The 13,336-nt window shown below is 45.4% G+C and overlaps 1 protein-coding gene across 24 annotated transcripts in view; it reads right to left on the bottom strand.

Annotated features, from left to right (window-relative positions):
* ADGRA1 (adhesion G protein-coupled receptor A1) overlaps nucleotides 1–13,336 on the bottom strand; it is a 1,152,497-nt gene that overhangs the window by 151,952 nt on the left and 987,209 nt on the right. The window contains exon 1 of one of the 24 annotated variants that reach the window (XM_056529291.1): nucleotides 11,420–11,882. The exons of 20 other annotated variants lie outside the window; for them this stretch is intronic. Coding sequence is in view for 1 of the 4 variants with exons in the window: in XM_056529288.1 (XP_056385263.1) it covers nucleotides 10,356–10,417 (62 nt within the window). In the remaining 3 variants the exon portion in view is untranslated. Of the gene's footprint in view, nucleotides 1–10,203; nucleotides 10,288–10,355; nucleotides 10,453–11,263; nucleotides 11,324–11,419; nucleotides 11,883–13,336 lie in introns of those variants that run through there. 3 more of the 24 variants (XM_056529294.1, XM_056529288.1, XM_056529292.1) reach the window with 3 other exon arrangements.

The following is a 13,336-nucleotide window of genomic DNA, read 5'->3' as shown; positions in this document are numbered from 1 at the left end:
GTACTAGCACAGGGCCTCCCACATAGACCATCCCATGTATTGGCACAGGGCATCCCACATAGACCATCCCATGTACTGGCACAGGGCGCCCCACATAAAGCATCTAATGCACTAACACAGGAAATCCCACATAGACCATCCCATGTACTGGCACAGAGCCTCCCACATAGACCATCCCATGTACTGGCACAGGGCATCCCACATAGACCATCCCATGTACTGGCACAGGGCCTCCCACATAGACCATCCCATGTACTGACACAGGAAATCCCATATAGACCATCCCATGTACTAGCACAGGGCATCCCACATAGATAATCCCATGTACTGGCACAGGGCATCCCACATAGAACATCCAATGTACTAGCACAGGGCATCCCACATAGACCATCCCATGTATTGGCACAGGGCCTCCCACATAGACCATACCATGTACTGGCACAGGGCCTCCCGCATAGACCATCCCATGTACTGGCACAGGGCCTCCCACATAGACCATACCATGTACTGACACAGGCACACTTACATTCATCAATATTTATTAATATGTCTGGGCTATTTATTTTTACATAGTATTGTTGAAAATATAATGCATGTGTTTTGCACGCTGGACTTATTTTGCCTCTATTGAACAAGGGGAAGGCAAATAAAAACATAAGGACCAAAGGATCATATACATTTACCAAGCAGAGATATTTGTTTTGGTAACATCATCTAAGGATTTCTAGAAGCCATAATCTGTTCCTGGTGTCCAAACAGTATATGACTATTCCACAGCATCACCGCTCTTATGGTAATAAAGCCTTGTTACCTATGGAGACTAAAGCTTTTTTTCTCCAACTGGAAAGAGATTTGGATGGAGTTTCTTTAGGTGCAGCCAAACTGTATCTTCTTCTGTGATATTTAAATAGTTATCATTATACGAACTACATGACAGATCCTAATGGGTTTGTCCACCTTACTTACTGTGCAAATAGCTTGTAATTCAGTATCAGTACAGAATAAGTAATGCAGTCTGTATTATAGTCAAGATCTGCATTTAGAATTACAATGGCTGGTTTTGCAGACAGTCAAAAAAAAAAAATACAGTGAAAAAACCCTTCTCAAAGAATGGCCACTGCATAATAAAGGGTAGTCCCCAACCCACTCCTCAAGCCCCACCAACAGTCCAGGACTAGATGTTTCCCTGTTCTATTCCAATGAAGTAACTAAAAATAAAAACCAGAATGTTGCTGGTCCTTGAAGAAAAACTGGGTTGGGGAACACTGCTCTATAATATCAACTATAAGAAAAGAGAGTGCTCCATAGCGGAAAACCACCCGGGTGAGAGTGACAATTGATTGGAAGAAACCCTTACCACAGGCGGTTGTGTGAGCTCACACACAACAATGGTCAGCGTGAGTGAGTATAAGACCCGGTCTGCAGCCTCCCAAACAAACGAGCAGTAGTGGGTGAAGACTTCCAGAGGACGGTGGGTTACCATGGCGCTGACCAGGGATAGGCACGTCAAGTAAGTAGAAAGGAAGGATTTTATTTAAAACAATACAACGCGTTTCACCACGCTTGCACGGCTTCATCAGGCAAGATGCCTGATGAAGCCGCGCAAGCGCACTGAAATGTGTTGCATTGTTTTAAATAAAATCCTTCCTTTCTACTTACCTGACGTGCCTATCCCTGGTCAGCGCCGCTGTAACCCACCGTCCTCTGGAAGTCTTCACCCACTACTATAATATCAACTGACAATCTGGGGCTTGATTTATGAAAGACCCATGTAATTCAATACAGTCTTTGCAAATGGCTTTTTAAAACAAACGTGCATTATTTTTTAAGGATCTTACACAATTCACTATTTTTGCTACAGCGACAGAGAGGCCATGTGTCATTTATAGTATTGATTAAGGACAGAGGGACCTTTTGGGCTTCCTCAATATCAAGGATCCAGATTCAAATGTTACCTTTTCACCATCTTCAGGTTAGACCCTGTCAAATTATTATATTATATGTTACACATAAAAAGGGTTTCATGCAGTGCCAAGGAGTCCCCCAAGTATCATGCTATAGGTATAGCAAAGGGACTTTTTGGACCTCCTTGAGCTCCAGGGCCTATGTGCAACTACTACATATTTACCCCGTATTGTTAAATAGCTATCACCATTTACCGTCTTGACATTTATGGCATATACAAAGAATATCCAATCGATACCTGACAGATGTGGATCCTAACTCCAGCTTCCACACTTATCTTAAGAATGAGGGCTAAGTGGAGGGAAGCTAAAAACAGCCAAAATGTCCTCCAGCCCTAAATGGTTGTATAACTCTCATAGAGTTATACAGCTTTCTTTGTGTTAAAAACAAATAGAGTACTTTTTATGCAGACTTACAGGGTAGCATTACATTCAGATGTTTTCATAATTTTATAAAATGTATAACATTTGTTATAAAGTTGATGTCTGTCAGACAGCTTGACATCAGGATGAACAATCCAGTAAACTTTAATTTCTGTAACCTTTAAAGGCCAAATCCCATTCTCATCTAGTAGTTTCTCAATTTTTCATTTAATTTAAATTTTTACTGATGTGCAGAATAGATGGGCGATTATTGTTATTATTTTCCATTTCTTCCGGCTGAAGCGCTTCTCTCTAGTTCTTATCATATGTATTTTATCTAGTGATTTAAGGATTTTAAATTGGAGGATTTATGTAGCACAATTGTGTTCAATACACATATAGTAATGAGATTTTTGAACAGTTCCTTCAAGGGTCAACACACTTTCTGTTATAGTCTGCAGAAAAATTACTGGTAAAAGGAATGAAGGGAACTACACTAAATGTTACCTTTATAATATAAAGATCTAGAAGAAGTGATCAGCCATAACATTAAAACTGCTGACAGGTGAAGTGAATGCCATTTATCACAATAACAACTATCAATAGGTTGGATATATTGAGGAGCAAGGCGCAGTCAGCTGCTGGAGCTGATGTGTAAGAAGAAGGAAAACGGAGGAAAATTGGAATGTCTAGGCACCTGGATTAGAGCATCTCCAAAATGTAATTTCTTTAGGCATGTTCTCAGTATTTAGTGGATATTACCCACCAAAAGTGGTCAAAAGATGAACAACTGGTGAACCTGCAACAAGGTTATGTTGTGGATACACATACATATAAGTCTTCTTCATGGCAGTGGTGTTCCCTTATGGCAGTGGTCTCTACCAACAGGATATTGCTTTAGCCACAAAGTAAAAATTAATCAGGGAATGGTTTGAAGAACATGACCAAGAGTTAAAGGTGTTGACTTGGCCTCCATATTCCCCAGATCCCAATCCAATCAAACATCTGTGAGATGTGCTGGAAAGTCAAGTCCTCGCTATAGAGGCCCCAGCTCAAGATTTAAGGGGGGTACCGCAATGTAGGACAACTTATCCCAGCGGTCGGACCCCGGCCTCTTCATCCAATTACTGCAGGCTGTTCTGTAACCCCCTCCTCTCTATTTTCAAACAGGGATCTGAGTGAGCACAAAGGAGTGCTAGTCTCAGCCTCATTTTTTGGACTTTGTCCCAGTCTATGCTTCAGCAGGGCAAAGATGATGCTGCAGGTGGACAGGATTATGTTTTTGACAGTATGGTGATCCCTAGTGGTCTTTTTATAAGCCATGATTTCTATAAAAAGGAGATTTTTTTTATTTTTATAAAATATATTAGAAGTTAATATTTTGAGGATAGAAGTTAATTGTTACGCCGAGCGCTCCGGGTCCCCGCTCCTCCCCGGAGCGCTCGCTACACTCTCCTCACTGCAGCGCTCCGGTCAGATCCACTGACCCGGGGCGCTGCGATACCACCTCCAGCCGGGATGCGATTCGCGATGCGGGTAGCGCCCGCTCGCGATGCGCACCCCGGCTCCCGTACCTGACTCGCTCTCCGTCGGTCCTGTCCCGGCGCGCGCGGCCCCGCTCCCTAGGGCGCGCGCGCGCCGGGTCTTTGCGATTTAAAGGGCCACTGCGCCGCTGATTGGCGCAGTGGTTCCAATTAGTGTTTTCACCTGTTCACTTCCCTATATCACCTCACTTCCCCTGCACTCCCTTGCCGGATCTTGTTGCCATCGTGCCAGTGAAAGCGTTCCTTGTGTGTTCCTAGCCTGTGTTCCAGACCTCCTGCCGTTGCCCCTGACTACGATCCTTGCTGCCTGCCCCGACCTTCTGCTACGTCCGACCTTGCTTCTGTCTACTCCCTTGTACCGCGCCTATCTTCAGCAGCCAGAGAGGTTGAGCCGTTGCTAGTGGATACGACCTGGTCACTACCGCCGCAGCAAGACCATCCCGCTTTGCGGCGGGCTCTGGTGAAAACCAGTAGTGACTTAGAACCGATCCACTAGCACGGTCCACGCCAATCCCTCTCTGGCACAGAGGATCCACTACCTGCCAGCCGGCATCGTGACAGTAGATCCGGCCATGGATCCCGCTGAAGTTCCTCTGCCAGTTGTCGCTGACCTCACCACGGTGGTCGCCCAGCAGTCACAACAGATAGCGCAACAAGGCCAACAGCTGTCTCAACTGACCGTTATGCTACAGCAGTTACTACCACAGCTTCAGCAATCATCTCCTCCGCCAGCTCCTGCACCTCCTCCGCAGCGAGTGGACGCTTCTGGTCTACGACTATCCTTGCCGGATAAATTTGATGGGGACTCTAAGTTTTGCCGTGGCTTTCTTTCCCAATGTTCCCTGCACTTGGAGATGATGTCGGACCAGTTTCCCACTGAAAGGTCTAAGGTGGCTTTCGTGGTCAGCCTTCTGTCTGGAAAAGCCCTGTCTTGGGCCACACCGCTCTGGGACCGCAATGACCCCGTCACTGCCTCTGTACACTCCTTCTTCTCGGAAATTCGAAGTGTCTTTGAGGAACCTGCCCGAGCCTCTTCTGCTGAGACTGCCCTGTTGAACCTGGTCCAGGGTAATTCTTCCGTTGGCGAGTATGCCGTACAATTCCGTACTCTTGCTTCAGAATTATCCTGGAATAATGAGGCCCTCTGCGCGACCTTTAAAAAAGGCCTATCCAGCAACATTAAAGATGTTCTGGCCGCACGAGAAATCCCTGCTAACCTACATGAACTCATTCACCTTGCCACTCGCATTGACATGCGTTTTTCCGAAAGGCGTCAGGAGCTCCGCCAGGATATGGACTCTGTTCGCACGAGGCGTTTCTTCTCCCCGGCTCCTCTCTCCTCTGGTCCCCTGCAATCTGTTCCTGTGCCTCCCGCCGAGGAGGCTATGCAGGTCGACCGGTCCTCGCCTGACACCTCAAGAGAGGACACGACGCCGCATGGAGAATCTCTGCCTGTACTGTGCCAGTACCGAACACTTCCTGAAGGATTGTCCTATCCGTCCTCCTCGCCTGGAAAGACGTACGCTGACTCCGCACAAAGGTGAGACAGTCCTTGATGTCTACTCTGCTTCTCCACGTCTTACTGTGCCTGTGCGGATATCTGCCTCTGCCTTCTCCTTCTCTACTATGGCCTTCTTGGACTCCGGATCTGCAGGAAATTTTATTTTGGCCTCCCTCGTCAACAGGTTCAACATCCCGGTGACCAGTCTCGCCAGACCCCTCTATATCAATTGTGTAAACAATGAAAGATTGGACTGTACCATACGTTTCCGCACGGAGCCCCTTCTAATGTGCATCGGATCTCATCACGAGAGGATTGAACTTTTGGTCCTCCCCAATTGCACTTCTGAAATTCTCCTTGGACTTCCCTGGCTTCAACTTCATTCCCCAACCCTGGATTGGTCCACTGGGGAGATCAAGAGTTGGGGGCCCTCTTGTTCCAAGGACTGCCTAAAACCGGTTCCCAGTAACCCTTGCCGTGACTCTGTGGTTCCTCCTGTAACCGGTCTCCCTAAGGCCTATATGGACTTTGCGGATGTTTTTTGCAAAAAACAAGCTGAGACTCTACCTCCTCACAGGCCTTATGATTGTCCTATCGACCTCCTCCCGGGCACTACTCCACCCCGGGGCAGAATTTATCCTCTGTCCGCCCCAGAGACTCTTGCCATGTCTGAATACGTCCAGGAAAATTTAAAAAAGGGCTTTATCCGTAAATCCTCCTCTCCTGCCGGAGCCGGATTTTTCTTTGTGTCCAAAAAAGATGGCTCTCTACGTCCTTGCATTGACTACCGCAGTCTTAATAAAATCACGGTTAAGAACCGCTACCCCCTACCCCTCATCTCTGAACTCTTTGATCGCCTCCAAGGTGCCCACATCTTTACCAAACTGGACTTAAGAGGTGCTTATAATCTCATCCGCATCAGAGAGGGGGATGAATGGAAGACGGCATTTAACACTAGAGATGGACACTTTGAGTATCTGGTCATGCCCTTTGGCCTGTGCAACGCCCCTGCCGTCTTCCAAGACTTTGTTAATGAAATTTTTCGTGATCTCTTATACTCCTGTGTTGTTGTATATCTAGACGATATCCTGATTTTTTCTGCCAATCTAGAAGAACACCGCCAGCATGTCCGTATGGTTCTTCAGAGACTTCGTGACAATCAACTCTATGCCAAAATAGAGAAATGTCTGTTTGAATGCCAATCTCTTCCTTTCCTAGGATACTTGGTCTCTGGCCAGGGACTACAAATGGATCCAGACAAACTCTCTGCCGTCTTAGATTGGCCACGCCCCTCCGGACTCCGTGCTATCCAACGTTTTTTGGGGTTCGCCAATTATTACAGGCAATTTATTCCACATTTTTCTACCGTGGTGGCTCCTATCGTGGCCTTAACCAAAAAAAAAGCTGATCCCAAGTCTTGGCCTCCTCAAGTGGAAGACGCCTTTAAACGGCTCAAGTCTGCCTTTTCTTCGGCTCCTGTGCTCTCCAGACCTGACCCATCTAAACCCTTCCTATTGGAGGTTGATGCCTCCTCAGTGGGAGCTGGAGCTGTCCTTCTACAAAAAAATTCTTCCGGGCATGCTGTTACTTGTGGTTTTTTTTCTAGGACCTTCTCTCCGGCGGAGAGGAACTACTCCATCGGGGATCGAGAGCTTCTAGCCATTAAATTAGCACTTGAGGAATGGAGGCATCTGCTGGAGGGATCAAGATTTCCAGTTATTATTTACACCGATCACAAGAACCTCTCCTACCTCCAGTCTGCCCAACGGCTGAATCCTCGCCAGGCCAGGTGGTCTCTGTTCTTTGCCCGATTTAATTTTGAAATCCACTTTCGGCCTGCCGATAAGAACATTAGGGCCGATGCTCTCTCTCATTCCTCGGATGCTTCTGAAGTTGAACTCTCTCCGCAACACATCATTCCTCCTGACTGCCTGATTTCCACTTCTCCAGCCTCCATCAGGCAAACTCCTCCAGGAAAGACCTTCGTTTCTCCACGCCAACGCCTCGGAATCCTCAAATGGGGTCACTCCTCCCATCTCGCAGGTCATGCGGGCATCAAGAAATCTGTGCAACTCATCTCTCGCTTCTATTGGTGGCCGACTCTGGAGACGGATGTGGTGGACTTTGTGCGAGCCTGCACTATCTGTGCCCGGGATAAGACTCCTCGCCAGAAGCCCGCTGGTTTTCTTCATCCTCTGCCTGTCCCCGAACAGCCTTGGTCTCTGATTGGTATGGATTTTATTACTGACTTACCCCCTTCCCGTGGCAACACTGTTATTTGGGTGGTCGTTGATCGATTCTCCAAAATGGCACATTTCATCCCTCTTCCTGGTCTTCCTTCAGCGCCTCAGTTGGCTAAACAATTTTTTGTACACATTTTTCGTCTTCACGGGTTGCCTACGCAGATCGTCTCGGATAGAGGCGTCCAATTCGTGTCTAAATTCTGGAGGGCTCTCTGTAAACAACTCAAGATTAAATTAAATTTTTCTTCTGCATATCATCCTCAATCCAATGGACAAGTAGAAAGAATTAACCAGGTCTTGGGTGATTATTTACGACATTTTGTTTCCTCCCGCCAGGATGACTGGGCAGATCTTCTACCATGGGCCGAATTCTCGTATAACTTCAGGGTCTCTGAATCTTCCTCCAAATCCCCATTTTTCGTGGTGTACGGCCGTCACCCTCTTCCCCCCCTCCCTACCCCCTTGCCCTCTGGTCTGCCCGCTGTGGATGAAATTTCTCGTGATCTTTCCATCATATGGAGAGAGACCCAAAATTCTCTCTTACAGGCTTCATCACGCATGAAGAAATTTGCGGATAAGAAAAGAAGAGCTCCTCCCATTTTTTCCCCTGGAGACAAGGTATGGCTCTCCGCTAAATATGTCCGCTTCCGTGTCCCTAGCTACAAGTTGGGACCACGCTATCTTGGTCCTTTCAAAATTTTGTGCCAGATTAATCCTGTCTCTTACAAACTTCTTCTTCCTCCTTCTCTTCGTATTCCTAATGCCTTTCACGTTTCTCTTCTTAAACCACTTATCATCAACCGTTTCTCTCCCAAATCTGTTCCCCCCACTCCTGTTTCCGGCTCCTCGGACATCTTCTCCGTCAAAGAGATTCTGGCATCTAAAAAGGTCAGAGGCAAAACCTTTTTTTTAGTCGATTGGGAGGGTTGTGGTCCAGAAGAGAGATCCTGGGAACCTGAGGACAATATCCTAGACAAAAGTCTGCTCCTCAGGTTCTCAGGATCTAAGAAGAGGGGGAGACCCAAGGGGGGGGGTACTGTTACGCCGAGCGCTCCGGGTCCCCCCCTCCTCCCCGGAGCGCTCGCTACACTCTCCTCACTGCAGCGCTCCGGTCAGATCCACTGACCCGGGGCGCTGCGATACCACCTCCAGCCGGGATGCGATTCGCGATGCGGGTAGCGCCCGCTCGCGATGCGCACCCCGGCTCACGTACCTGACTCGCTCTCCGTCGGTCCTGTCCCGGCGCGCGCGGCCCCGCTCCCTAGGGCGCGCGCGCGCCGGGTCTTTGCGATTTAAAGGGCCACTGCGCCGCTGATTGGCGCAGTGGTTCCAATTAGTGTTTTCACCTGTTCACTTCCCTATATCACCTCACTTCCCCTGCACTCCCTTGCCGGATCTTGTTGCCATCGTGCCAGTGAAAGCGTTCCTTGTGTGTTCCTAGCCTGTGTTCCAGACCTCCTGCCGTTGCCCCTGACTACGATCCTTGCTGCCTGCCCCGACCTTCTGCTACGTCCGACCTTGCTTCTGTCTACTCCCTTGTACCGCGCCTATCTTCAGCAGCCAGAGAGGTTGAGCCGTTGCTAGTGGATACGACCTGGTCACTACCGCCGCAGCAAGACCATCCCGCTTTGCGGCGGGCTCTGATGAAAACCAGTAGTGACTTAGAACCGATCCACTAGCACGGTCCACGCCAATCCCTCTCTGGCACAGAGGATCCACTACCTGCCAGCCGGCATCGTGACATTAATGTTTTGTTATGATATAAAAAGGTTTTGATTCTGATAGTGTCCATTTAAAGATGGGCAACTTGACAATGACATAGTGGTCAGGTACGGTCACCACAAGGACGGGATCACAGAATATAAGAATTAAATGGGGGGGGGGGGTCATAAACTTTAACAAAGGTATACTGCATTTAGCAGAAACAACCATGGGGCCCATTCTGAGTAATGTTATGAGGCTCTGTCGATTTTATATACACCCATGAATGTGCACATCACATTTTACAGACCACCCTTCCTAGGCCATAAGCTACGCTTCATTGTCTTTGCATCTTGACAAATATTTTTTTTTGCTGCCAAAGACGTCTGATCTATTTGAAATTAACGGTGCACTATACTGCGGCACATTACAGCACACAGTAAAGTGATACTATATCTCAATGAAACACAATCCTCTGCTGTACGGAATGGCTTGCTTCTATGGAATAAAAAAAAAAAAAAAAAGAAAACGCAAAAAAAAAAAATCAGGATAATTTGTGTTTTAGGGGCAATCAGGCGCCATGCATATTCTAATGTAGTCAATGGTAGAAGTCAGGCTGTTTGATTTTAAATCAGCGCAGAAAAAAAACAAGTTGTTAATCAAACTGCAAATCACACTTTAATGGACAAACTACACGTAGCTACTTTAAAGACTCGCTTTTTGGGACAGATTGTGTTCATCATCATATCTAGGGTTTTAATTTCTTTCTTGCAATTTGCATTCAGCCCAGCCCATCATTTGCCGCTTTAATTTTTTTTCCCTCTCTTTTTCTACACATGGCGGCTCAGAAATGACTTTTAGGTAAATGATCAGCAGAACTGACTTACATGATCCCAGCCTCTAGTCTCCATCAGTCGTGGATAGTTACTACTGAACTGGCCGACATGGTTTCAGACTTAACTGCTTTTCTATTATTAATCATAGAGACTCAAGAGTTCAGTCAATAATTCATACAGTCATATTAAAAAAACATTTCTACCTTATATACAATTTTACATTATTGCAATAAGAGATTTCTATGATTCTGAATTTTGAGACCATTTTGGTCACATCAGAACAATCCTTCCATAATGTAATATATTTTTCTTTATGGTCGGGAGGGGGAAGGTAGGCTCAGCAGGTTGTCAGTACATTGGCTTCAGGCTCCTCTAGGGCGCTAAGTTAGCTTGTATAGATGGTGGTTGTGTATGACATTCTGTGTGTATGTGGCAATGTGTGTGTATGTAACATTGTGTGTATATCACATTGTGTGTATGTGTTCAGATGCCATTGTGTGTTTATGTGTGTGTATATCCCATTGTGTGTATGTGTTTAGAGGACATTGAGGGAGATTTATCAAAACCTGTGCAGAGGAAGAGTGGTGCAGTTGCCCATAGCAACCAATCAGATTGCTTCTTTCATTTTCCACAGGCCTCTTTAGAGGCCTGTGGAAAATGAAAGAAGTGATCTGATTGGTTGCTATGGGCAACTGCACCACTCTTCCTCTGCACAGGTTTTGATAAATCCCCCCCTTTGTGTGTGTATGGGTGTGTATATCACATTGTGTGACTGTGTTTAGATGACATTGGGGGATATTTATCAAAACCTGTCCAGAGCAAGAGTTGTTGAGTTGCCCATAGCAACCAATCAGATCACTTCTTTCATTTTTTTTGAAAAGGCCTCAGAAAAATGAAAGAAGCGACCTGATTGGTTGCTATGGGCAACTCAGCAACTTTTCCTCTGGACAGGTTTTGATAAATCTCCCCCATTGTGTGTATATGTTTAGATGACATGTGTGTATATGATGTTGTTTGTGTATTTGTGTATATGACATTTTGTGTGTGTATGTGTGTATGACATTATTGTGTATGTGTGTGTGGTGTCCCGGTATTGCATCTTATACGGTACCTATGTATATGTGGGTCCCCATAGCCAGAGTCCCTAGGACGTAGGGATCCCTGTTGTGTAGCCTACCCCTTGTCGCCTCTATTCCAACTAATAGCCTAGTAATTTATGTAAGGGTGATGTAAATATAATAATATATGTAAATAAATGGTTAATTACCGGTTCCATGGTGTTGCAGGACCTGCGGGTCACGTGACTAGGTAAACTCTATGGTATTCTGCTTAAGGACCTTTGGAGGCCCGGTGACGTATGCAATCCCATTACTCTGTGTAATGGTGAGTGACAGATGTTCGGACCAATCGGATTTGCCCCGCCCTCTGCCCATATAAGGGAGCGGCGGCCATGTTTTTCTCTCTTGTTCCTGGGCTCTCAAACGAGAAGAATCTGCACGGCAACTATCGCAGCGAGTTAGGCCCGAGCCTTGCGGCAACGGCTGAGTAATTCAGAATATAGAGTGTATCAATCCCCAGACACTCTGCAGCATCACCAGACCTAATATAACCCCTAAATCTGGACGGATCTGCAAATATCTACCCTAAATTCAGAGACTTTCTAAATAGCTCAAGGTCCGGAACAACTGTCAGTCACTGAGCGATATAAGGACTGTTTGTATGAGACTGTTACTGTGCCTTGGATGTATCGCAAGCACTTAAGTAAAGTTGTTCAAGTTCAAATTCAATCTCCTTGTGGACCTTCAGTCATTTCATGCACCTATCGTTACTGGGAAGGGCGGCAATAGGCCGGAGCATTACCTCAGCATACCAGCCCTCAGGTTGGCGTCACAAACTATAGGGTTAACAATAACCACTCATATACCGATACCATACCACCACTACCATATACCCCCCAAGGGCTACCACATGTGTATATGGCTTTTTTTTTTTTTTTTTTCCGTGTTTTGTGGAAAACATGTTTATTTATTTTTTTTTTTGTGGAAAACATTTTTTTTTTTTATCAATTGGTTCCAGAAAGTTAAACAGATTTGTAAATTACTTCTATTAAAAAAACTTAACTCTTCCAGTACTTATCAATCTGCTGTATACTACAGAGGAAAAAAAGAAAAAAAAGAAAAGAAAAATATAGACAGAAGTTGAAAACAGATTCACTTTCTTGTTCGATAATACCCCCCTAAATAAAACTACATGTACTGCTATATATAACAATTGGTACATCCTACAAGCAGATGAAGATATTAAAAATGAAGTTAAAGCCAAGCCAATTATTACATATAAAACAAAAAACATTACAATTAGGGGATTTTTAAACAAACAAAAACACAAGATGGAAAACAGCAAAAAAAAAGTACATTGGTTATCTAAGTCTAGACCAATGGGAAATTTTAAATGTGGGTCTTGTGCCTTCTGTCATTTAAATTCAGGAGCAAAAAATATTATATTGGTAGGAGATAATATCACCATCCAACAGTTTATTACATGTAGATCCACATTTATTGTATACAGCCTGATATGTACCTGTAATTTTTTTTTACATTGGTAAAACGAAGCGGCCGTTGTTCCATTGTAATCGCGAGCATGTCTGATCCATTATAACCGGAGTTGTCAAGCATATGAATGACATATATGAATGACGTGCATAATGGTAATACAAATACTCTATCTTTCACTGCTCTGGAATGAGTCGAACATGATGGCGGGGGAAGGATAGACATCAGCTCTTATTAAGAAAAGAAGCTAGGTGGATCTTGTGCCTTGAGGCTATGGGGCCCTTTTGGCCTCAATGAGTGCAATGAGATCAATGTATTATTGTTTATCATTTTTTGTTTTTAGATATGTTTTATCTCTGTGTACACCTGTCACTTTAAATGGGATTTGTTTATCCATCACTATAGCTACCGGTGCTCAGAGTATATAACACGTATCTTCTAACGTGATGATGCAAAAGGCCAGTTGAAGCGCCGCTGTGCGCAAAATGGCACCGTCACCCACCATGGTAGCCCTGCTGCTGCTCACCTGTCTGTCCTGCACTGATGTTCTGTAAGTTGCTTATGAAAAGTCTTCAATAAAGTTATCCACTTTAAGACCAGCCTGGTGAGTGCCCTACATCTATTCTATATGC

This window comes from Hyla sarda, chromosome 7, assembly GCF_029499605.1.
Source record: "Hyla sarda isolate aHylSar1 chromosome 7, aHylSar1.hap1, whole genome shotgun sequence".
Classification (NCBI taxonomy): Eukaryota; Metazoa; Chordata; class Amphibia; order Anura; family Hylidae; genus Hyla; species Hyla sarda.
This window is presented reverse-complemented; position numbering and strand designations above follow the sequence as displayed.